The 24,234-nt window shown below is 44.3% G+C and overlaps 1 protein-coding gene across 1 annotated transcript in view; it reads left to right on the top strand.

The window, feature by feature from the left end:
- The first annotated feature begins 10,170 nt into the window (after window positions 1–10,170).
- The window catches only part of LOC120998911 (vomeronasal type-2 receptor 26-like), a 62,745-nt gene continuing 48,681 nt past the window's right edge, over window positions 10,171–24,234 (top strand). Inside the window, exons 1-2 of the mRNA XM_040429789.1 lie at window positions 10,171–10,203; window positions 14,456–14,647. Of these exons, the coding sequence (XP_040285723.1) occupies window positions 10,171–10,203; window positions 14,456–14,647 (225 nt within the window). The remainder of the gene's footprint in view (window positions 10,204–14,455; window positions 14,648–24,234) is intronic.

Raw genomic sequence — 24,234 nt, 5'->3', positions numbered from 1 at the left:
GGAAGGGTAGTAGAAAGCCAGTATTTCGGAACCAATAAACGTGCTGCAATAAGCAGTTGTCTAAACAAAAAGGGGGGGGGTGAGTATCAGTGGACTCATTTGTATCATATATGTTAAGTAAAGCTTTGAGAGGAGAGATAGTCACTGAGGTTTGGCATATCTGATTGCTGAGGCGAAAGATTTCCTTACACCAGTCTTTTATAATGGGGCAGTCCCACCAAATGTGGAAGAAGGATCCTCTTTTATCTAAGCACCTCCAACATCTATCCGACGCTGATTCAGAAAAAAGACATATCACGTCTGGAGTTTTATACCATCTTCTTAATAGTTTGTATCCGTTTTCTTGTATAAGGACACATCGAGACATGATATGCAGAGTTAAAAGTATGTCTGGTAGTTTGGAAATAGGAAAATCTTGACCTAAATCTCGCTCCCAATGCTTTATGAAGGCAGGTTTAGTGATAAGTGGTGGAGAGTTCAGCCTATGAAATAGTTGGGAAATCAACTTTTTTGGTGGATTGGGATTGTTAATAAGGGCCTTAGTCCAAACAAGTGGTCGGGAAAAATCACTTCTAGAGATGTGTTGCGAGAGATAGGAATGTAGGTAAGATAGGGGAGAAATGCAATGTTGGTATGGATAAAACTTTTTTTGGAGCTCTGATAAGGATAAGACTTTGCCATCTATATCAAAGAGAGAAGAAATAGGAATAGCAAATTCTTTCATGGATCGAGGGGTATATTCAGTCACCAGGGTAAGAGCTGTACCTAATATGTCTTTCAGTGAAAGGAGGGGGGATGGAAAGGGTATTGAGCAATGTGTGGTTTGAAACCATTTCCATGCCTTCAATGTGGCTTGGATGATGGGTATGGTGAAGAAGGGATATTAATGAGACTGGAATTACCTAATAATAAGGAGCGAAATGGTTTCCCTAGGAGCTCTTGCTCCATCATCACCCATGGTTTGGGATTGGAGTTCCTAAGCCATTCTACTACCCTGGATACAAGAACCGCTTTCCCGTATAACTCAGGTTCCGGTAGCGACATCCCTCCAGACCTTTTAGGGCGAGATAAAGTGTCATATGACAATCTAGGTCTTTTGCCATTCCACACAAATTTGCGGAAGATCTTCCTAAGTGATTCATAATAAGTGTTAGGTATAGGTGTCACAACCAGACAGCTGAGAAGCTCTGACAGGAGCCGTTCAGATCCTCCCCCTTGAGTTTCTTTGTTTTGGTTTCTGTTCCTCACCTCGTTAGGCTATCTCAGCTGTCATGCAGTCAGACTCATTAACTCCCTTTAAATTCTTCCCCATAAGGTAGTAGGGTGCGGCTGATACAACTTCCTGGAATGTGTGTGCATGCTGTCCTCAGCTCCCAGCTCCCAGCTACCAGTTCCCAGTCCACAGTCGTCTGCAGATAAGTTCTGTTTAAGTATTTATGATTTTCTGTTGTCTGGATCCAGGTGACCCTGACTCCCTCCGTGTCTGTGTAGGGAGCCGGTGGTCGTGTCCCCTCACTATTGTAGGGCCTTCAGGTTAAGATAGCCGAGGTACGTGGATATGCGCCCATTCACCTTTGGAGTGGTCGCATAGGCTGAGCAATAAGGGAGAGCGGCAGGTCGATTGCAGGGGTCTCCCTTTTTGTTCCTTAGTTGTGGATCCAGTGAGTCATCGTTTGTATTTGTATCTTCTTGTTTCCTGTACACCATCCGTGACAATAGGTATGGGTAAGACCTGTTGCAAATATGTGAGGCAAGGTATTATTAGAGACATAAGAAGGTTTTTTCTTCCTATCCACGAAATTATATGGGTATTCAGTCTATCTATACTGGAGGATATGGATTGTAGTAATGGAACGTAATTGAGGGAGAAAAGATCAGATACATTGGGGCTTATCTTGATTCCCAGATAAGTAAGGTTTATCTTGATTCCCAGATAAGTAAGATGTGGAGATGACCAATCAAATGTTGAGTCATGTTTTAAACATTGTTGTTTTGCTAGTGGGATTCCAAAACAGATGACAAGTGATTTTTGTTGATTAATTTTAAAGTTAGAGAGAGTACTATAATTATCTAGATGATTTTGGAAAGGGATTGTAAGGGATGCTTCTGGGTTTGAGGTCATAATCATAATATTGTCTGCAAATGCAGCCAACTTATGCTCTCAACCCCCCAAAAAGGTACCTTTTATATCTGGATCCATCCTCAATTGGGTTAATAGAGGTTCAAGGGCTAGTACACACAAAAAGGGTGAAAGGGGGCATCCTTGGCGGGTGCCATTTCAGATACGAAAAGGCTCTGATAAATCGCTATTAACTAAGACCGAATCTGAGGCCTGGGAGTACATGGCGAAGGTAGCTTGAACAAAGGGACCAGGCAGGCCGAATCCCAGCAGAACTTGGTTCAGATAGGACCAATTTATCCTATCAAACTCTTTCTCCGCGTCTGTGCTTAGAAGTAGGAGAGGTTTAGATCGGAGAGCAGAATGGTAAACAATATTGAGTACTCTAGATGTATTGTCTCTACCTTCCCTGCCCCGGACGAAGGCCACCTGGTCCCCATGTATCAAGGATGAGAGGACCGTAGATATTCGGTTCGCTAACATCTTCGCCAGCAACTTAAGGTCAATGTTAAGAAGTGAAATTAGCCTGTAATTAGCACACTGGTTAGGGTTCTTCCCCTCTTTGGGTATCAATGTTATATGGGCCATTGTCATGTCTCTCGATAATTGTTTCCCTTGAAGAGTCGAATTGCACACTGAAAGCAAGTGAGGGAGAATATATTGTTGGAAAGTTCTGTAATAAGAAACAGTCAGTCCGTCTGGGCCTGGGCATTTACTAGAGGGCGCTTGCTTTAATGCCAATTCAAGATCTTCAAGTGTAAACGGTGAGGATAATTTCTGCTTGGACTCTGCCAAAAGAGTTGGAGGTTAAGTGAACTCAAAAAGGAGGTTGTTAAGGAGGAATGGGATTCTGAGGTGGTTGCAGAAGGTAGGTTATATAGGGATTCATAGAATTCCCTAAAACGAGTTTCTATTGATGTAGAGGAGAATAGGGGGGTAACCTGGGGAGAATCTATTTGGTGAATATAATTTGCAGCTTTCCTATTTTTTATTCTACGCATCATGAACTTTGATGCTTTGTCGCCATGGGCGAAAAAGTTGTGTTGTGAATTAAGGAAGTACTTAGCTGACGAATATTGTAGAAGGGATTTTATTTCCGCTCTAATATTGGAAAGTTCCTGTAAATGGGATTCTGATAGGGAACGTTTATGCAAATATTCAAGGGATTTTATTTTTTGGCTAAGGACGTCTAGTTTTTTTCCCATCTCTTTTTTAAGGAACGAACCCAGGCTAATGAAATGTCCTCTAATATAAGGTTTATGGGCGTCCCATAGGGATTGGTTTGATGTTTCTGGGCAATTATTCAAGGTAAAGTATTCTTTCAAAAGGTTGGCTATCTTTTCTTTGGCCATAGTATTGCCCAAAAGTGACTCATTCAGTCGCCATCTAAATTTATTCGGATTTGGGGTAGGAGCCAAAACAGAAAGAAAAATGGGGGCATGATCTGATAAATGGATGTAGCCCAGTTTAGCTTCTTGGCATAACTCCAAGTGAGTTTTAGAAATAAATAAGTAATCTAACCTTTGATATGTCCCATGTACATGAGAATACAAACTATAGTCCCTTGTATTAGGATGCAATGTGCGCCATACATCTACAAGATGTACAGTAGGTTCCAAAAACCTTCCCTTATCCAGCGTAATGCGCTAGCGGATAAAGCGGATCTCTGGGTGGAAGAATCAATTTGTGGAGTTAGGGTAGCATTAAGATCCCCTCCCAGGACCAGCAGACCCTCTGCAAAACTCTCAATAATGGGAAACACTATGGAAAACCATTTAGCTTGGCCTGAATTAGGGGCATAAAGGTTAATGATAGTGTATAGTTGTGGACCTATATTACCCTTGACCAAGATGTACCTCCCTTCTGGATCCTGTAGATGAGATGCATATTTGAATGGTACTTTCCTTTGAAATCCAACACTCACCCCACCAGAAGCGGATGAGTTTCCCACCACAGTAATACCACTGGGAATAGTGAGCATAAGATAAGTTAGGGTAATGGTTAAATTTGAAGTGCGTCTCCTGAAGAAGTAAGACACTAGCCCCAGATTTGCGCAGCAATGTAAAAATCTGACTCCTCTTGGAAGGGGAATTGAGACCCCTAACGTTATAAGACGCAATCGCTAAGTCAGCCATTATAGCTTAATCGATGGGGGTTACCTTGCTGGGGCGCGTCTGCTCCTCCAGGAGACGTACCACACTCACAAGAGAACTGAGCTATCAGGCGGGGCTGGCTGGATGTCAGATGCGTTCTATGTATACTCTGAATTTTCAGAAAAGGTGAAATATGTACCTTAAACAAAATAAAAATAGAAATAAAAACAACATAAAATGAAACAGAAAGAAAAACTGTCAACAGGGTAAGCCTTTTAAGGCAGCTCATCACAATATAGATTGAGGGTCGTAAGGGGAGAAAGGTTGATCAACCCAATTACGATCCCCATCGCACAGAATAAGGCCTCACAGAGGAGGCTATCAGACAGACATAAGAGAGATGTAATAACGAGACCGACACTCCGTAGTTTCTTTGCAGAGTAGAAAACGTCTTTATTCGTCACCCATACGTGACGTGCGTTTCGGCACAAGTGTGTGCCTTTATCATACAACAGGTGATAGTAGCTCAATCCCACATGTAAAACACACCATTTAAATACGCCTTTTAAATAACCCGCCCCCTAATCACATGAGTAATCACGTGACTGTGGCTGAAGGCATCTGCCCCCCCAGTCACATGACCAGTCACATGATCATGACATCATGTTGCTACGTGACACTAATGCAAACAAAACTCAATCTGAGAAGAAAATAGAACAAGGCAGAGTATATTATATATTGCTATGAGATCTGAGTAGTTAAGTCAGCAATCTATTATACAACCAAATGCCCAACATATTACAATATATATATTTTTTGTTTGATCGTCATACGTTCCACAGGCTCGTTTCAAATGAAGCTGTTCAATGAATATTCCTTGTTTAGACCCTTAGGAGCAAGCGTCTCAAGCCGGTGGATCCAATATGCTTCACGTAGGTGGAGCATCTGGATTTGATTCCCTCCACGTCGAGGTAAGGTCACTTCCTCTATAATTTGAAAACGCAGTTGTGAAATGCGATGTTTTTTCTCAATAAAGTGTTGAGGGATAGGTAACAAAATTTTCTCTTTCCTAATTGTGGATTTGTGTTTCCCCACTCGATCTTTTATGCGCATTGTGGTCTCTCCAACATAACACAACCCACACGGACATTTTAGTAAGTAAATGACGAAACTACTGTCACATGTAAAGTGGCCCCGAACTGGGATTTGTTGTCCTGTGTGAGGGTGTGATATGTTGGAGCCCTTAATAACGCTTGAACAATGGACGCAGTTCAGACAGGGAAATGTTCCCTTCCTGACTGTGGAGAGAGTAAGCTGTCGTAAAGAAGTCCTGTCACTACCTATGTCCGCCCGAATGATTTTATCTTTGATGTTCTTATTACGTTTGTAACACATCATAGGTAGTTCCCTAAATTCCTGGATTGTGGGATATGATCTTTGTAAGATGTTCCAGTGTTTATTAACCACTGCTTTTACTTGATCCATCCAGGGATGATATTTGACAATCAGTGGTACTCGCTGTCCTTTCTCTGTCTTTTTTTGTTGTTCTATAGGGTTTTCTACCTTGTTTCTCTGTTCCTGAGAGGGGTAGCCTCTATCTACAAATTTTTGTGTCATTTCCTGCATCCTAAGACTACGTGTGTCTGAGTCCATTACAATGTTGCCACTCTTTTAAATTGCGAATATGGCAGTGATTTTTTTACGGCTGGAGGGTGATTACTGCGGAATGATAACAGGCTATTTCTGTCTGTTTCTTTGACATGTAAATCAGTTGTGATCCTGTTATTCATTCCCCTGATCACCCATGTATCAAGAAAAGATACACGTTGTAAATCTTGGTGCACCGCCATACGCAAAAAATATCATCGATAAAACGTTTCCAAAATATACAATGGTTTTGATATAGCACATTTGGGTAGATATACTCTCTCTCAAAATGTGCCATATAACAATTTGCGTACGGCGGTGCGGCATTGGACCCCATCGCGGTCCCGCACCGCTGCTGGAAAAATGTGTCCTGAAATAAAAAGTAATTGCGTCGCAGAACAATAGAAAGTAGAGACAGAAAAAAATCCCTCTCAACCCTAGTGTATGTGCTCTCATCTAATAGAGCTTGAGTTGCCTCTAGGCCTTTTTCATGAGTAATGCTAGTATATAAGTTACATACATCGAGGGTGACTAGGATACAATCTTGTGACAGCTCAATCTCCCTTATTGTCTCCAAAAAATGTTGTGTGTCCCTAAGGTATGAGGGGGCCTTTTTTGTGAGAGGGGTCAACACTTTATCGAGAAATATTGCAGGGGGAGAAAGGACCGTGGCTGCAACAATGGGGTGTCCAGGTGGCTGCTCCAAGGATTTATGCACCTTGGGTAGTGTATAAAATACGGGTGTTACAGGATGTTGGTTGATTAAAAATTCAGCTAACTTTTTGTCGATGACACAGTGTTTCAAATTATCATCCACCAACATTTCACAACTGCGTTTTCAAATTATAGAGGAAGTGACCTTACCTCGACGTGGAGGGAATCGAATCCAGATGCTCCACCTACGTGAAGCATATTGGATCCACCGGCTTGAGACGCTTGCTCCTAAGGGTCTAAACAAGGAATATTCATTGAACAGCTTCATTTGAAACTAGCCTGTGGAACGTATGACGATCAAACAAAAAAAATATATATTGTAATATGTTGGGCATTTGGTTGTATAATAGATTACTGACTTAACTACTCAGATCTCATAGCAATATATAATATACTCTGCCTTGTTCTATTTTCTTCTCAGATTGAGTTTTGTTTGCATTAGTGTCACGTAGCAACATGATGTCATGATCATGTGACTGGTCATGTGACTGGGGGGACAGATGCCTTCAGCCACAGTCACGTGATTACTCATGTGATTACGGGGCGGGTTATTTAAAAGGTGCATTTAAATGGTGTGTTTTACATGTGGGATTGAGCTACTATCACCTGTTGTATGATAAAGGCACACACTTGTGCCGAAACGCGCGTCACGTATGGGTGACGAATAAAGAAGTTTTCTACTCTGCAAAGAAACTACGGAGGGCCGGTCTCGTTATTACATGTCTGTGGGGATCCGACCTATTGCACCCGGACTTTAAAGTAAGCACAGTGCCGTCCATTTCTTCAGACATAAGAGAGATGTCAAGAACGGCTCAAATATAAGTAGGTATAATAGGAAAGGAGAGAAGATACAGTGAGAAATGGAGGGGAGTAAGCAATATGACATATGAGGATAGAAGTGTTTCAGAAGAGATGAATGAATAAAGGATAGCCCAAAATTATCATGTAGCATATTGTTTAGTGAAAAAGGAAATATCAATGAACCAGTTCCTATGGAGTGAACTGAATACTTCTCCGCTTGGCCTTCTGCGATTTGGAGTACGAGGATGCTCAAAAGGTACGATCATTGGAAGCTCTGGTAACTCCAGGATGTCTTGGTATAACTCCCAGTTCTCTATTTCCATGGGCGGAATCTGTAGGTGGTCGAATACTCCGGCTAAATCGGCAAATGCGGAGATAGTGAGACGGCGACCAGCATGGGCGAAGGTGAGACCAAACGGAAAGTTCCACTGATACAAGATCTTGTTAGATCGAAGCCAATCGGTCAGAGGTTCCAAGGTACGGTGTTTTTTTAATGTTGAAGGAGCTAAGTCCTGGAAAATCGAAACAGGCGATCCCTCGCATACTATATTATCTTGATTTCTGGCCGCTTCCAGCACTGCTGCTTTAATCTGAAAGTTGAGAAAACTGCAAATTACATCCCTTTGGGGTTCGGACGGCTTCGGTTTAGGCCTCAACGCTCTGTGAGCGTGATCGATAGTGATGTCCATCAGTTGTTCCGGGCCTAGTAGGGACTTGCACAGCGCCATCACAGTAGTAGATATATCTGAGGCAAGGACTGTTTCAGGTATCCCCCTGAACCGAAGATTATTCCTACGTCCTCGGTTTTCTTGATCCTCCATAGCACTGTGGAGGTCATTTAAGTGAGTATGGCACTTTTGTAGAGAGGACGCAGTGGCTGATTGGTGAGCCAGAATCGCGCCCTGGTTTGTCTCTTTGTTATGTTATGTTATGTTACTAAGTCCTTGTATAGCGCTCTAGAGGAACTCAATCCGATCGAAGCGCTTGTGGACGGCTATAATGGTGGGCCCCTACGTCATCCTACACAAATAGCCAGGTCTTAACCAGCTTCCTGAATTCCAGGTAATCTGGTGTTGTTCTGATATGTTCTGGGAGGGAGTTCCAGATTTTGGGGGCTAATACTGAGAAACGCCTGTCCCCCCTTGTCTTGAGGCGGGTTCTTGGCACCGACAAAAGGGAGGCTGAGGTGGATCTCAGTTCTCTAGGAGGATGGTAACGTGTTATCTTTTTTTGCAGATAGATGGGGCCTGTTTTGTAGAGAGCTTTGTGTGTTAAGCAGCACAGCTTAAACTGCACTCTCTCTTTCACTGGGAGCCAGTGGAGTTCCCTGCGTGCTTTTGTAACAGAGTCTGTCCAGTCTAGTTTCTTGATGAGCCGGATGGCTCTGTTTTGACAGAGTTGCAAAGCTCTCAGATCTTTCTTTGGTAGCCCCGCATACATTGCATTGCCATAGTCCAGGTGGGAGTTGACTAGCGCTCCCACCACGACCTGTCTGCATGTGTTGGGGAGAAACGGTAGGGCTTTTTTTTAGAAGGAATAGGGCGAAGTTTGCTTTCCGTATTACTTCTTTAATCTGGGGACGGAGGCTCATTTCTTGATCCAAAATTATCCCCAGACTCTTTCCTTGTGTAGCGATGGCAACGTTTTCCCCAAAGATAGATGGGGCGGCAGCCTCAGGTGTTTTATGTAGTGCAATAAGCTCAGTCTTGGTCGGGTTGAGTTTGAGGTGGTTATGTGCTAGCCAGTTCCTGGCCTTATTTAGTCCTTCTTGCGTGAGTTTATAGTCATCAGCGGATTTCGATACTCTCAAAAGGATCTGTGTATCCTCCGCATAAGACTCATAGCTGATGTTATACTCCTTCAGAATGGCGAGCAGAGGTCGGACATAAATGTTAAAGAGTAATGGCGAGAGGGGGGATCCCTGAGGGACTCCCCACTCCACCTTCTCGACTGGGGAAAAGAATGAGCCCAGTTTGACTCTCTGAGTTCTGTTTTTCAGGAAAGAGTCAAACCAGGCAAGTCCGTGGTTATCTACTCCAATGTCAGCTTTTAATCTATTTAGGAGGATGGAATGGCTGATAGTGTCGAAGGCTGCCGACATGTCTATGAGAACCAGCCAGGTCCCCCCTCCCTCGTCAGCGACCCCTAGGGCTTCATCCCAAAGGCTGACCAGGGCTGATTCCGTGCTGTGTGTTGGCCTGAAGCCCGACTGATGTTCATCTAGAAGTCGATGCTTTTCCACGTGCAGCTGGAGTTGGCTTGCCACTGCTATCTCCATGATATTAGCTATTAGGTGGATATTGGTAATCGGTCTGAAGTTGGCCATCATATTTATGTCTGCTCCTGGTTTCTTGAGGAGGGGAGTTAAATTCCTAACTTGAGAGTCTCGGGGACGCTACCACTGAGAAAGGAGTCATTTATAATTGTTAGAATTAACGGGGCAATGGTGGTCGTGCATTCAATAAGAGATTTAGTTTGGATATTGGAGAGTGGATAAGTATCTTTGGACATGTTTTTCATGCTTTTAGTTAGGTCTTCAAGTTTTAATGGGCATAGAGTGAAGGTGTGGGTAGGGTTTGTCACGTTGTTCTCTATGGGGGGGACAGTTGCCTGTTGAGCTAGCAGGATGTCGTTTTGGATGTCATCAACTTTTTGTTTAAAAAATTTCGAGATGTCGTTGCAGAGGTCTTGGGATTCAGGGATAGTGGTTTTAAGGCCATCAGGGTTAGCTAGATCGAAAATGATCTGAAAGATCTTTTTAGGCTTTTGAGCAGCGTTTTCGATCTCGCTAGCAAAATGGTCTTGTTTGGCCTTGAAGATTGCTTTGTGGTAAATCGTTAGTTGGGTCTTATATTTTAGCTGTGATTCTTCTATCGGATTTTTCCTCCATGCCCTCTCTAGTCTGTTGCATTCTATTTTCACTATTTTTAGTTCTCTCGTATACCACGGTGCTTTTTTCCCTGATTCCTTTACCAGTCTCAAGGGGGCATGTTGGTCCGCCGTTTTTTTGACGATGTCGTCAAATTGTAATGTGCGTTTCTCACAGGGCAGTTTGAGGTCGATTTTGCTGATGTGTTCTTCTAGGGTAGGTAGAATTTTGTCATATGTCAAGTTGTTGTTATTTCTTCGCCAATTTTTTTCTCCTGTGGTTGGCTGCTTTGTATTAATTGGGATGTGGAGTTCGAAGGCTATGAGCCTATGGTCAGTCGAGAGCAATTCTTCGGGATCTTCTACCGTTAATTTTAGATTTTTTTCAAAAATCGGATCGAGCAGGTGACCCGCTTTATGTGTGGGTTTGTCAACCCTTAAAGTGAGCTGGGCTAAGTCGAGCTGTGTGGTGACTTTTTGGGCTGAGGTATCTTGTTTATCGTTGAACCAAAGGTTAAGGTCCCCTAGAATAAGAAGTCTATGATGTTTTATTGTGAGATCCGTGGCCCATTCTATGAAGTTCAAAATTTTTCATCAATTACTTTGGCAGTAGGTGCTTCCATTTGGAGAGAACACCTATCCGTGAATTGTTGACAGTAGGGCCTCTGTAATTTCCTATTCACTACTTATGCTTCAATACTTTCCGCTCGATTACATTTAATTTCATCCATTAACCTCCCTTTCATGTGGTATCCTTTTCTCAGGCTCCCTCTCCAACCTGGAACCCTGATTCCCTGCCACCCGTGATCACCATGGTAGGCGCATAAAAGAACATCGAAAGTTGATAGAGCAGATATCAAATTGGATCGTGAACATCACGGGGACGTGCGACATAGTGGGGCAGTAAGTGTGCACACGTCTACACGAACTGACTGACAGGGGTCAGCCCCTGCAACTTCTGGGTCTCCAAATTGGGCACATGGCCTGAGCTTGCCCTTTACCCCTTGGAGGTGCTGGCCTGCCCTGCAGCCAGTGTATTGTCTGAACATGTGTTTAGCATGACTGGAGGGGGTTATCACAGGTTATATTTCCCAATGTTTTGCGGTGTACCCTAATTTATAAAAATAAAAATTAAATTTAAACCAAAAAGCAGTGTAGGCTACCTCCTCCTCCTCCACCGCCGCTTCCACCTACACCGCCACATCCACCGCCTCCTCAACCTCCTACTCCATATGGACCTCGTCCTCCTAGATCAAGATTATTATTTTTTTATTTTTACATATTTTATGTTATTTAAAGTCATTTCCCTATTCAAATTTGTTTTAAGAGCACTTGTCATGCTCTTAACCACATTTTGATGCCATTTGCAGCCCTCTAGCCCTTTCCATGACATTTTTACAGCCATTTTAGTGCTCAAAAGTTCGGGTCCCCATTGACTTCAATGGGGTTTGGGTTCGGGGTCAGGTTCGGGTCAATTTCGGTTCCCGAACTCAAACTTTTTTGTGAAGTTCGGCCGAACCTGTCAAACTCAAACATCCAGGTGTCCACTCAACTCTTCTCCCTATCCTTTCCCTACAGCATGAATAATCTTTCCCTGAACATGTAAATCATTTTTTCAGCACAATGAAGTCTTTCCTATCACTGTCCCTAGCGCCTGCTGACGTCTCTTCCTGCACTAAGTGCGCTGGAAAATGGCAGAATCCCAGATGGCTGAGGCTATTTATAGGGCTGTGACATCACAGGGCTGGCTGCTGATTGGCTGCTTGCAGGGCCGGTTTTAGACAAAGTGTGACCCTGGCCAAAATTGAAAGTGGGGCCCCAAATCTTGAAATATTGGACGAGCAGTCTGACAGACCTTTGTAGGCACGGACAGCGGTTGTAACCACAGCAGCTGAGTGTAGAACGCCACATTATATCTCTTTAGCCTTTCCACTGTAAGCTGCTGATCCTGCAGCCTCTTTGGGTATGTTCACACAGAGTATTGTCTCTGCTTAATAAACCTAATGCAGAATCGCATCAGGTGTTTTTGGATGTGTATTTTTTTCTAATTTTATAACAGACTTTTTGATGCAGTTTTGGCGTGGATTTTCATTCCTTCCCATTTTCTTTCTTTTAAAGTAATTTTTATTGGTTTTTGCAATTTTTTAAAGCATAAGGGAAGATTGTACACATGAGAATATTATCAACCATATTTCACATATGTAGTCTCATATGATATGTTAAAACAAAACAAACAAATAAAGAGAGGGTACATGTATGGATATTACCAGGCATGAGGACAATCTTTAATGCTATCAACATTTGTTGTAAGTAAGAGGATCGTGTGATTATGCTACAGATACGGAAATAGGTTCATTACAGGATCTTGATTGTGAAACTCTGGAAGACGGCAGTCATACCGGATATTAAAGATATCATAAACATTGTATCCAAAAATTACTCTTGCTGTGGAATACATGGCTGAAACATTTCCCCAGACAGTAGATTGCGTTCTGTGTGTGTCAAGGATTGGTCAAGAGAATTGACAAATGGAAACTCACGTCAAATTCTTTATTCCGTCCTTCCCATTTTCAATGGGAATTGTGGACATGGGCCCCATGTTATGAATGGCCTGGGCTCTTCTGTTTTTCCAATCTGCAAAAAAAGGTGTTGTCCCATCGGGCCCTTGAGGTGAAGGGAGAGCACAGTGTGCATGCGCGGTCATCCTCCATTATGCTATGAGTGTTCTGATAACAGCTGATCACTGGCTCTGCTATTTTTAGAAATTCTATAGCAGTGAATGGAGATAATGCTGCGCATGCACACTGTTATGGGGGATCTGTGGATGTCACACTGTTATGGGGGATCTGTGGATGTCACACTGTTATGGGGGATCTGTGGATGTCACACTGTTATGGGGGACCTGTGGATGACACACTGTTATGGGGGATCAGTGGAGGACACTTTTATGGGGGATCTGTGGATGACACTGTTATAAAGGACCTGTGGATGTCACACTGTTATGGGGGGATCTGTGGATTTCACACTGTTATGGGGACCTGTGGATGACACATTCTTATGGGGAATATGTGGAGGACACTGTTATGGGGGATCTATGGAGGACACTGTTATGGGCGATCTGGGGAGGACACTCTTATGGGGGATCTGTGGAAGAAACTGTTATGGGGGATCTGTGGAGGACACTGTTATGAGGGACCTGTGGATGACACACTGTTATGGGGGACCTGTGGATGACACACTGTTATGGGGGACCTGTGGATGTCACACTGTTATGGGGGACCTATGGATGACACATTTTTATGGGGGATCTGTGGATGACACTGTTATGGGGGATCTGTGGAGGACACTGTTATGGGGGATCTATGGAGGACACTGTTATGGGGGATCTGTGGATGTCACACTGTTATGGGGGAACTGTGTTGATCGAATTTTTACAACAACCGGGAACCTTCCCTGTGATGCACAGCTATTTGTCCTGTTCAAGGTGTTGTCCCTGGTGCTGAACACAGAGCTGAAGGCTGTTAGGTTGTTGTGGGATTTTCTTGCTTGCAGATTTTGCAGTGCAGCATGAACTTATCACTGGCAGCAGCTATATGAAACAGACCTCTCTGAATGACCCGTCCCTTCCTATGCTTTCCCCGATAAAACCCTGAATCTACCTATTTATGTCCCTATGGAATCCCTATACACTACCTACCGCACCTACTGTAATTGACTAGCATCAGAATCCTGCCCTCTGACTGGCTGACAGGCTGTCCATCAACCTTTCAGCCAATCAGGGCTAGCACCCTCCTCCCCCGCCCTCCCAGGGTCATGTGATCTTTCATCTTTCCTTTGGTTTTCCCCACCAATTTCCACAGTAAAATGGCCTTGGTAGCGTTTTGGCGCTATGTGTTTGAAGTAAATCGACAAATCTTCAGATTAGTTTGAGAGCAGGATGTTTGTGAAATTGGTAATGAATCTGATAAATTCAGAATCGGATAAATCATCCTTAATCTGCTTTCTAAGTTGTAATTGGGTCTCCTGTAACCTAACTTTACCTCCAGTCTTGCTACTAGAGGTAAACCAAACCCAGGCAGACATTAATGTGTATAGATAACTTTAGGGTCTGACCCGAGGATTGCTTCCATTGGATACACATGTCATTCTTAGTTTGATAACACACAATTCTCACATTTCTTTGATGTTTTCTTGTCCTGTTTTCTCCCTACAGATCAGCTATGGAGCGATGGATCCCATCTTCAGTAACAAGCTCCTGTTTCCTTATTTCTATCGCACAGTCCCTGATGGGTCCACTCAGTATGAAGCCATTGTCCTCCTACTGAAGAACTTTGGCTGGAGCTGGGTGGGGATGGTGACAGTAGATGATGAGAGCAGCCAACGAACCAGCATGGAGCTCTACAATGTAATAACACGGAGCGGGGTCTGCATAGCTTATAGAGAATCTGTTAGTGATTTTGCCCATTTCAAAATATCTATGGCCTCCAGGAAGGTGTTATATCAAATACAGAAGATTCACTGCAATGTGATTATATTTGTTGGTAGCTCATATGGCTTAGAGTCATTGCATTTTATATTGTCAGATGACTTAAATCCTAGAAGAGTTGTAATCATGCTCTCAGTTATTTTCCCTAAAAGATTAATCTTATATACTACATTTCATGGATCTTTGCAGTTCACTCTTCACAAAGGAATAATTCCAGGTTTACAAGAATATTTACTCACAGCCGGTCCTCTAAAATATCCAGAGGTTGAGCTGATGTTTGAAGTATGGAATAAATATCTTTCTTGCAGCTCTAGACAGTATTTATCTTTTAGACCATGTAATGAAAGAGATGTTCTAGGTAATGTGGATCGCTCCCTGTATGATGTAGACAATTTCCGTTACACATTCAGTGTGTACTCTGCGGTGTATATTGTGGCTTATGCCTTACATCATCTGATCTACTCACATAAAATACAAGAACATCTCCAAATATTTACCACCCAAAATGTCAAATTGAAGGTAAGATTATTCAGACTTTTCCAACATTTTCTGTCATATTCCAAACTCCAGTAACACTAGTAATACACATAATTTTGTGTGACTGTCTGCTGTAACCCTCACTAGCAGTAAAACAAGGAGACCTCATTTAATAACATTTACTTAGTCAATGAGAGGAGCAGAAAATGAGGAGATTGCATGGTTGCCCAACATGGTGGCCCCACATATGTGCCCCATTTTGCCACTCATTAGTTCTTGGCCCTTATGTTGATAACAGTTTTGTGATCCACTTGTTAATGAGGGCACCACCCTACCCTGACAGCATTACTGGGGGTGATGCCAACCATCACAGCAGTCCCATGCAGAGCTCAGTGTTGTACTGCTAAGTGCTGAAGAGCAGTTTGCTGAACCACTGAGGGGAGGGGCAGGAGAGGTGTTATAATGCAGAGTATGGAACCAGAAAGAGAGAGTATGGAATAACTGCATATAGTACCAGAGTAGACTCTTGAGGAAGCAGTAAGAAAGTAGGACCTTGAGGCAAGAAGTGGCTGGAGGGAAATCTTTAAAATATATGGCGCTTGACAGGACCTGTGTAGCAATAGCCAAATGCAGCCACTGAGAGCTGGTGAGAGATGTTGGTAGCCATTGCTGTGTCAGTGGATGTGACAGAGGAAATTACAGCAGGAAGTAAGAGACTAACCACCATGAAGCCGATCCAACCAAGTCTATCAGATTGAGTGGATTAGTAGAGAAGAGACACAGTACCATACCTGGAGAGAGCTATACTGCTCATTAGGAGACATTATCAATGTTTAACATTTATTGTGAAATCTAAGGTTTGGAAAGATTTTAGAGACTCCTAGGAATATGATTACTGTAACAAAATGCTCAAATCAATATGTCAGACTCAGACTCATGTCTACTGCCTTTAGCTGAACCAATATATAAGAAGAGTTCAGTTTATAACTTCTGGTGGAGATTCCATTCACCTTGATGAGAAAGGAAACTTTCCGACAAGATTTGATCTGGTAAATTATCAGGTATTTGCTAACCGAACCGTGGGGAGACAAACAGTGGGACATCTCCGTGAAGACAAAGGTCATCATCAGTTTCTTATAAATGAGAGCTCAATTATTTGGAAATCACAACTTCTCCAGGTGAATTTAGTGTCTGATTCTTTATTACACATTAACAACTGTCATCTGTTTATCCAAGACTAAAACGTTTTAACAGACCTCTTCAGTGTGGCTGGACCATAGTGAGGTTCATACTTACCAGGACCCCACCTCTAGATCTGCAGCTCTCCATGGCTGCCTCGGCAGGTACCAGGTCTCTCGGAATAAAGATCCTGTTGATGGGCATCACAGTGATGTACCAGTGATTGGCTGCAGAGGTCACATGACACCTGTCAATAGGGTATTGATTCCCAGAGACCCAGGACCTGCTGAGGTGGCCATGGAGTGATGCTGCCGGGATCCAGCAGCGGGGATCAGGTAAGTATGAACCCCACCGCTGGTCCAGCCAAACTGAAAAGGTCTGTTAAAAAAGTTTAGTCTTGATAACCCCTTTAAAAATACATACCCATTATAGGTATATTGATGTGGACCCCCCTAAAGCTGCAAAAAATCTCTTCTGGTCTCACCTCCATGTATACGTCAGGCTGACTTAAAGCTCAAATCGAAGAGAGCCTTATAAATACGGTGGAAGAATGAAGTTTAAAGAGTTTGTCCAAATGTAATATATCTACAGGGCCTGCGTACCCTCAGTTAGGTCATTAGAATAAAATTTTACTTTTATTAAATCCAATTTTTGCACTTTTTGTTTATTTGTTGCTTTATAGGCAATTTAATCTGCACTAAATACCCAATTCTGCTTAGTTGTAAGCTGCCAAAGGTTCAAGTTACCTTGACATCTAAAACTGAGCCAACAGGGTAAGGACTGCTGACCGCCCCTCCCCTGCCTGAGCTCACACACTGCTCCCCCTCCCCTCTCCGATCTTCTGCTTCTACAGGTTAGACTGCTGACGGCTGCACTGACATAATAGGAGAATTGGAAACATTTGAAAATGGATGAGGAACTAAGATGGGAGTCCCCGACCCTTCCCTCCTTTCAATGGTTGATCATTGGCTGAGGACAGAATACGCTAGCATGCTGGAGCATGCACCATAGTATTACTGATCGCATCATTGTTTGCGTGTTTGTTTGCCATGTGGTGTTGACATGACGCCCAGCACGTCATTATGGGGGGGAAGGACCACCACCACTTGTTACTAGTTTACTCTATCAGTATGGTGATGTGGGGAATAGGACATATCATCACTGGGGGGAGATTTAAACTAGATGGCGTGGCAATGCATCCAGGTTTACGACACCCAACTTCAATTAGTTTTGCTGCTACATACAGAAACCAGCAGCAGACCTGGTCGGAAGTCCCCTGAAACACATGGGGACTTTGATTATTCTAATCCTGGGAACCTGACTAATCCCTTGACAGCAGGACTGGTACCACCTGGGTCAGGGCTGGACATAGGGCTCCCAGAATAGTGAGGAAATGTCCAGACGGGTGGCCTTTGTTGGGCAAGGTGCTCTGCTTAGCTGGACGAAATAGTTCAGGCTAGGCCGAGCAGGGTGAGAGGAGGGATAGCCTCATCCTGCTGTTACCTAGAGAAAAGAGACCCGCACTGTGACCCCTTCCTATTCACTATTGCACTCCCACACACTGTCTTGTATCTACAGAAGTGGTAAGACTGCTCCATTTTTATTTATTGAGCACCACTGGGTTAATAATCACTATTTGGATGCAGCATTATGTAAGCAACTGGTACGGCCTACTGTGTGGTCAAAATATAGAGGGAGATTTATCAAACTGCTGTAAAATTGAACTGGCTTAGTTGCCCATAGCAACCAATCAGATTCCACCTTTCATTTTCCAAAGGAGCAGTGAAAAATGAAAGGTGAAATCTGATTGGTTGTTATGTGCAACTAAGCCAGTTCTACTTTACAGCAGATTGATAAATCTGCCCCATAGTTTTTACTAAGATGTACTAAAAGTTATGTTTTATTATAATCACTAGGGGTGAGTGAAGCACGCTTCAGATCCGAAGTCAATTCGTTCTCCAACTTTGTTTTAATGCTGTATGGGCTTTGTCGGACGAGACTTCGGTGAAGAACTTCGACCTTCGATTCTACATCTTTAGAAACATTATAAAACAGCAATCGGTACCGAGGTACTAGTCTGTACTGGAGCCGGCTTCGGTCGCGAGGTACTAGTCTGTACTGGAGCCGGCTTCGGATTGCTGTTTAAAAAAGCTCTTTGCCGAGGTCTCTTCAACTTAACAAAGTTTGCCTCCAAGAAGCCCATACATTTTATGGTGTACAGATACAGATCTCCATACAACATTAAAACTAAATTAGGGAACAAATCATCTTCGGTTCGTGGATTAGAAGCGCGATTCGCTCAACTCTAATAATCACACTGTGATTCGCAGGTCTTCTAGATATATTATGTGTACTTTTGGGTGTCATTTACATATTCAACCAGGATCTTAATTGACCATGTATTGTCTAAATATTGTCTGAATTTAGCAAAAATTGGGGCATGGTGGAAAATAGGAAAACAAGTATTAAGTCCATGTCAAATTGTTCACCACTCCAGCTGTTCCATCCCGGTCTTCCCTTTGGTGATTTAGCAGCACTGATGTCATGTCTACAACACCTGACTGCTGCAACCAATCACTGGCCTTCAACAGTGTACCCATAAGGTAGTAATTGGCTACAGAAGTCATATGTAATTGAGGTGAGGTCATCACTTCAGCCCTACTGTCACAACCGCTAACCCAGCAGCAGTCGTGTCGCACCAGACGGAGGGGAAGGGGGACCCTTATCTACGGATGGGAATAGTATGGCCACCCCTGATTAACCCTAAGCTGGCACCTGTCTGCCCTGATACCCTAGACGGGGTGTGAACCCGTGCGGCGAGCAGGATGCCTAAACCCTCAGTCACCCTAACAAGACTAGACTGGGGATCGGCCGATGGGAGCACTAGTCACCATCGCTCGCATCTAGGAGAACAACTGGGGAAGACAGCAACAAACAAACAATCAAACAGCGGAGATAGACTTATCCAGTCACAAGCAGAGAAGGCGATCCCAATCACGACAGTCCACGCCGGACAAGAGCTCCACAGCAATACCGTCAAACGATCTCCTTCCAAGGTCAGAATAGCACTGGAAGAAAGGACTATATCTGGCAATGACTGCAAGTGAAACTGAAACTAATATAGTAGCTGGGAGTGGCAGACAGGACTCACCTGAGAAGGATGCCTACAAACTCCCAGTCAGGACAAAAAGGTTCACAAGGCAAAACCCGGATGACATACCCTGAACCACGGAGCAAACTCACAAGCTATCGCGAGTAGCAAGTCGCTGCGACCTTCTCCTCCCAGACCTGTCTGGATCAGTCACAGTCGTGACAGTACCCCCCTTTCTACGAGGGGCCCCCGGACCCTCAAGAGCGGGCCTCTCCGGATGGGAGCTATGAAAAGCTCGAATGAGTCTGTCCGCTTTTATCTCTGATGCTGGAACCCACATTCTCTCTTCGGAACCATAACCTCTCCAGTGCACCAGGTACTGAAGAGAGCGGCGAACATATCGTGAATCAACAATCTTTTCTACCTGAAACTCAAGACTGCCATCAACAACCACCGGTGGAGGCGGTAGTGGCAATGGTTCAGGAGGTTCTACATATCTCTTAAGCAGGGATCTGTGGAAGACATTATGGATCCTTAGAGTCTGAGGTAGCTCCAGACGAAAAGCCACCGGGTTAATGATCTTAATTACCCTATAAGGACCAATAAATCTCGGACCTAATTTCCACGAGGGAACCTTCCACTTGATATTTCTGGTAGACAACCATACCAAGTCATTCACCCCAAGGTCCGGACCTTCAGAGCGCTTCCTATCAGCCACACGTTTGTATCTACCACCAATTCTCTTCAAACTTTCTTGCACACTCTGCCACACTGAAGAAAGTGAAGACGCAAATCGTTCCTCCTCGGGAATCCCAGACGGCCACCCTTCACTAAACGTACAAAACTGAGGATGGAAACCATACGCACCAAAAAATGGTGACTTATCGGTGGATTCTTGACGACGATTATTAATGGCAAACTCGGCTAACGGTAAATAAGATGACCATTCCTCCTGATTTTCGGAAACAAAGCATCTCAAATATGTCTCTAGGTTTTGATTGGTACGTTCAGTCTGACCGTTGGACTGTGGATGGAAAGATGAAGAAAACGACAGATGAACCCCTAAACGAGAACAAAAAGCTTTCCAAAATTTAGAAACAAATTGGGTACCACGATCCGAAACAATATCGGAAGGGACCCCGTGAAGCTTCACGATGTGGTCAATAAAAACCTGAGCCAGTGTGTTAGCATTAGGCAATGCGGCAAGAGCAATAAAGTGCACCATTTTACTGAATCTGTCAACAACTACAAGAATAATAGTCTTCCCCGCTGATACTGGTAGATCCGTAATGAAATCCATTGATAGGTCCAAGGGCTGTTGGGGATGGCCAGAGGTAAAAGACGCCCTGCCGGACGAGTATGATCTACCTTAGAACGAGCACAGGTAGCACATGCAGACACAAAATTCAACAACTCCTGGCGCCACTTAGGCCGCCAGAACCGACGAGACACTAATTCAGAGGTTGCCCTACTACCTGGATGCCCTGCCAGTGTGGAGTTATGGTGTTCTTTTAGTATCTCCAGGCGTAAATTTTCTGGCACAAACAGTTTACCCGAGGGACAGGAGGCCGGGGCATCCCCCTAAACTTCCAACACCCTCCCTTCTAAACCTGAGTGTAATGCAGATACCACCACCCCCTTTTGCAAAATGGGCTCTGGTACATCAACATTACCCCCTCCAGGAAAACTTTGAGACAATGCATCCGCCTTAGTATTTTTTGCCCCCGGGCGATAGGTTATTACAAAATTAAACCTAGTAAAAAATAACAACCACCGAGCCTGTCTAGGGGTGAGACGTTTAGCAGACTCCAGATATAATACGTTTTTGTGATCAGTAATCACTGTGACGGGATGAACCGCCTCCTCCAAAAAATGACGCCACTCCTCAAAGGCCAACTTAATAGCCAAAAGTTCCCTGTTGCCAATATCATAGTTCCTTTCTGCAATAGACAATTTCTTCGAAAATAAAGCACACAGACGCCATTCACCAGGGGACGGGCCCTGAGATAGCACCGCTCCCACACCTCTACAATAAAAGGAAGCGAGACATCTGGCTGTACGAGAATAGGGGCCGAGGTGAATCTCTCCTTCAGAGATGTAAAGGCAGTTTTGGCTGCATGTGACCATTTGGAAAAATCGGATCCCTTCCGGGTCATGTCCGTCAGTGGTTTGACCACCAAGGAATAGTTCTTTATAAACTTTCTATAAAAATTGGCAAACCCCAGGAAGCGTTGCAATGCCTTCAGATTCTCAGGCAGATCCCAGTCCATAATCGCCCGGACTTTCTCTGGATCCATGCGGAAACCTGAATCTGACAACACATACCCCAGAAATGGCAGTTCTTTTATGGCGGACACACATTTCTCAAATTTAGCAAACAATTTGTTGGCCCTTAATATCTGCAGCACTTGTCTCACATGGATCTTATGTGTATCCAGATCCGGGGAATAGACCAAGATGTCACCAAGATATATCACAACAAATCTCCCGATAAGGTCTCTAAAAATATCGTTGACAAAATGTTGGAACACCGCAGGCGCATTAGTAAGACCAAATGGCATGACCAGATTTTCATAATGCCCTTCCGGAGTATTAAAAGCCGTTTTCCACTCATCCCCCTCTTTGATGCGAACCAGGTTATAGGCTCCTCTGAGATCCATTTTGGAGAACCATTTAGCACCAGCAACCTGATTAAAGAGGTCGGGAATGAGAGGAAGAGGATAGGGATCTCGGATAGTTATCCGGTTTAATTCCCGGAAATCCAGGCAAGGACGCAGGCCCCCATCTTTCTTTTTAACGAAAAAGAACCCTGCAGCCACGGGTGAAGAAGAGGGTCTGATGTGTCCCTTAGCCAAACTCTCCGAAATATAATCTTGCATAGCCTTCCTCTCCGGGCCGGAAAGATTGTATAACCGGGTTTTAGGTAGTTTTGCCCCAGGTAATAGATTAATCGGGCAATCATATGGACGATGAGGTGGTAACCCCTGACAACCCTTCTCAGAGAACACATCCATAAAATCTGACAGAAAGGCAGGTAAAGATGTTACAGAGAGTGTAGAGCACCTACTACTCAAGCAGTTGTCCTTACAATGTTCACTCCACTCCACAATCTCCCCGGCCTGCCAATCCACCACTGGATTGTGAGTCACCAGCCATGGAAGCCCCAATACCATAGGAGCCGGAAGACCGTCCAGGACATAACAAGAGATATGCTCTTTATGGAGGTCCCCTACCTGCAGATGGATATTATGGATGATCTGAGTTAACTCTCTCTGAGTAAGAGGGGAGGAGTCGATGGCAAAAGCAGGAATAGTTCTGCGTATCGGTTCCGGAGTAAAACCCAGAGCCTGAGCAAACCGTGAATCCACCAAGTTGACCCCCGCCCCACTGCCCAAAAAGACGGAACAGATCTCAGTCTTATTGCCCGCCTCAACGGTAGCGGACAACAAAAACTGAGACATGCGTATGGAGGAAACGAATACGCCCAGACTGTTATCCTCCGCACAATCTGGGGACTCTAGTTTTCCGGCGGCTGCTTTGTTTGTGGTCTATTGGGTTCTGAGGGACAAACCTTTACAAAATGACCCCTCCCCCCACAACGAAAACAAACCTCTGACCTACGGCGGAACTTAGGAGGATTCACCCGTCTAGTGGCGCCCCCTATTTGCACTGGTTCGACTGGATTATAACAAACCGATCCCTACCCTATAGAGGCCTCCGTAAAATTTAATAGTCTCTCCCTGAGTCGTCTGTCGATTCTTATGGACAGGGACATAGCAGCCTAAAGTGACCCAGGGACCTCGTATACCGCCAGCGCGTCTTTTAATTTTTCAGACAACCCCTGGCAGAACTGACTCCTAAGGGCCGAGTCGTTCCACAATGTATCAGTAGCCCACCTACGGAATTCAGAACAATATAGTTCAGCAGACCGGTTCTCCTGCTGAAGTCTACGTAGCTTAGACTCAGCCAGTGAGACCCTGTCCGGGTCATCATATACGAGACCCAGGGCTTCAAAAAACTCCTCCACCGATCGTAAGGGCGGAGAGTCTGATGGTAGGGAGAAAGCCCAAGCCTGCGGATCTCCTTGCAGGAGAGAAATTACAATGCCCACCCGTTGTTCCTCACCGCCGGAGGATCTAGGGCGTAACCTGAAGAACAATTTGCAGGCTTCTCTGAAGGTTACAAATTGGTCTCTCCCTCCTGAGAACATATCAGGTAAAGCCACTTTTGGCTCAGGAGTACCTTGGTTTCCCGTAGCAACGGTGGAACCCAAGGATTGCTGCTGCAGCACTGATGCTTTTAATCCTGCCACTTGCAGGGACAACCCCTGTAATTGTTTCGCCAAAACCGTAACCGGATCCATAGTGGAACAGAAAAATGCAAAGCAAAACAGCAAGCAAAAAAAAAAAGAAATGTCACTTTTTTTCTTTTTTTTTTTTTTCTTTAAAAGGCCAGATATACTGTCACGACCGCTAACCCAGCAGCAGTCGTGTCGCACCAGACGGAGGGGAAGGGGGACCCTTATCTACGGATGGGAAATAGAATGGCCACCCCTGACTAACCCTAAGCTGGCACCTGTCTGCCCTGATACCCTAGATGGGGTGTGAACCCGTGCGGCGAGCAGGATGCCTAAACCCTCAGTCACCCTAACAAGACTAGACTGGGGAACGGCCGATGGGAGCACTAGTCACCATCACTCGCGTCTAGGAGAACAACAGGGGAAGACAGCAACAAACAATCAAACAGCAGAGATAGACTT

Source organism: Bufo bufo, chromosome 4 (genome assembly GCF_905171765.1).
Source record: "Bufo bufo chromosome 4, aBufBuf1.1, whole genome shotgun sequence".
In the NCBI taxonomy this organism is placed as follows: Eukaryota; Metazoa; Chordata; class Amphibia; order Anura; family Bufonidae; genus Bufo; species Bufo bufo.
Note: the sequence above shows the minus strand (reverse complement) of the source record. Positions and strands in the feature narration are given on the sequence as shown.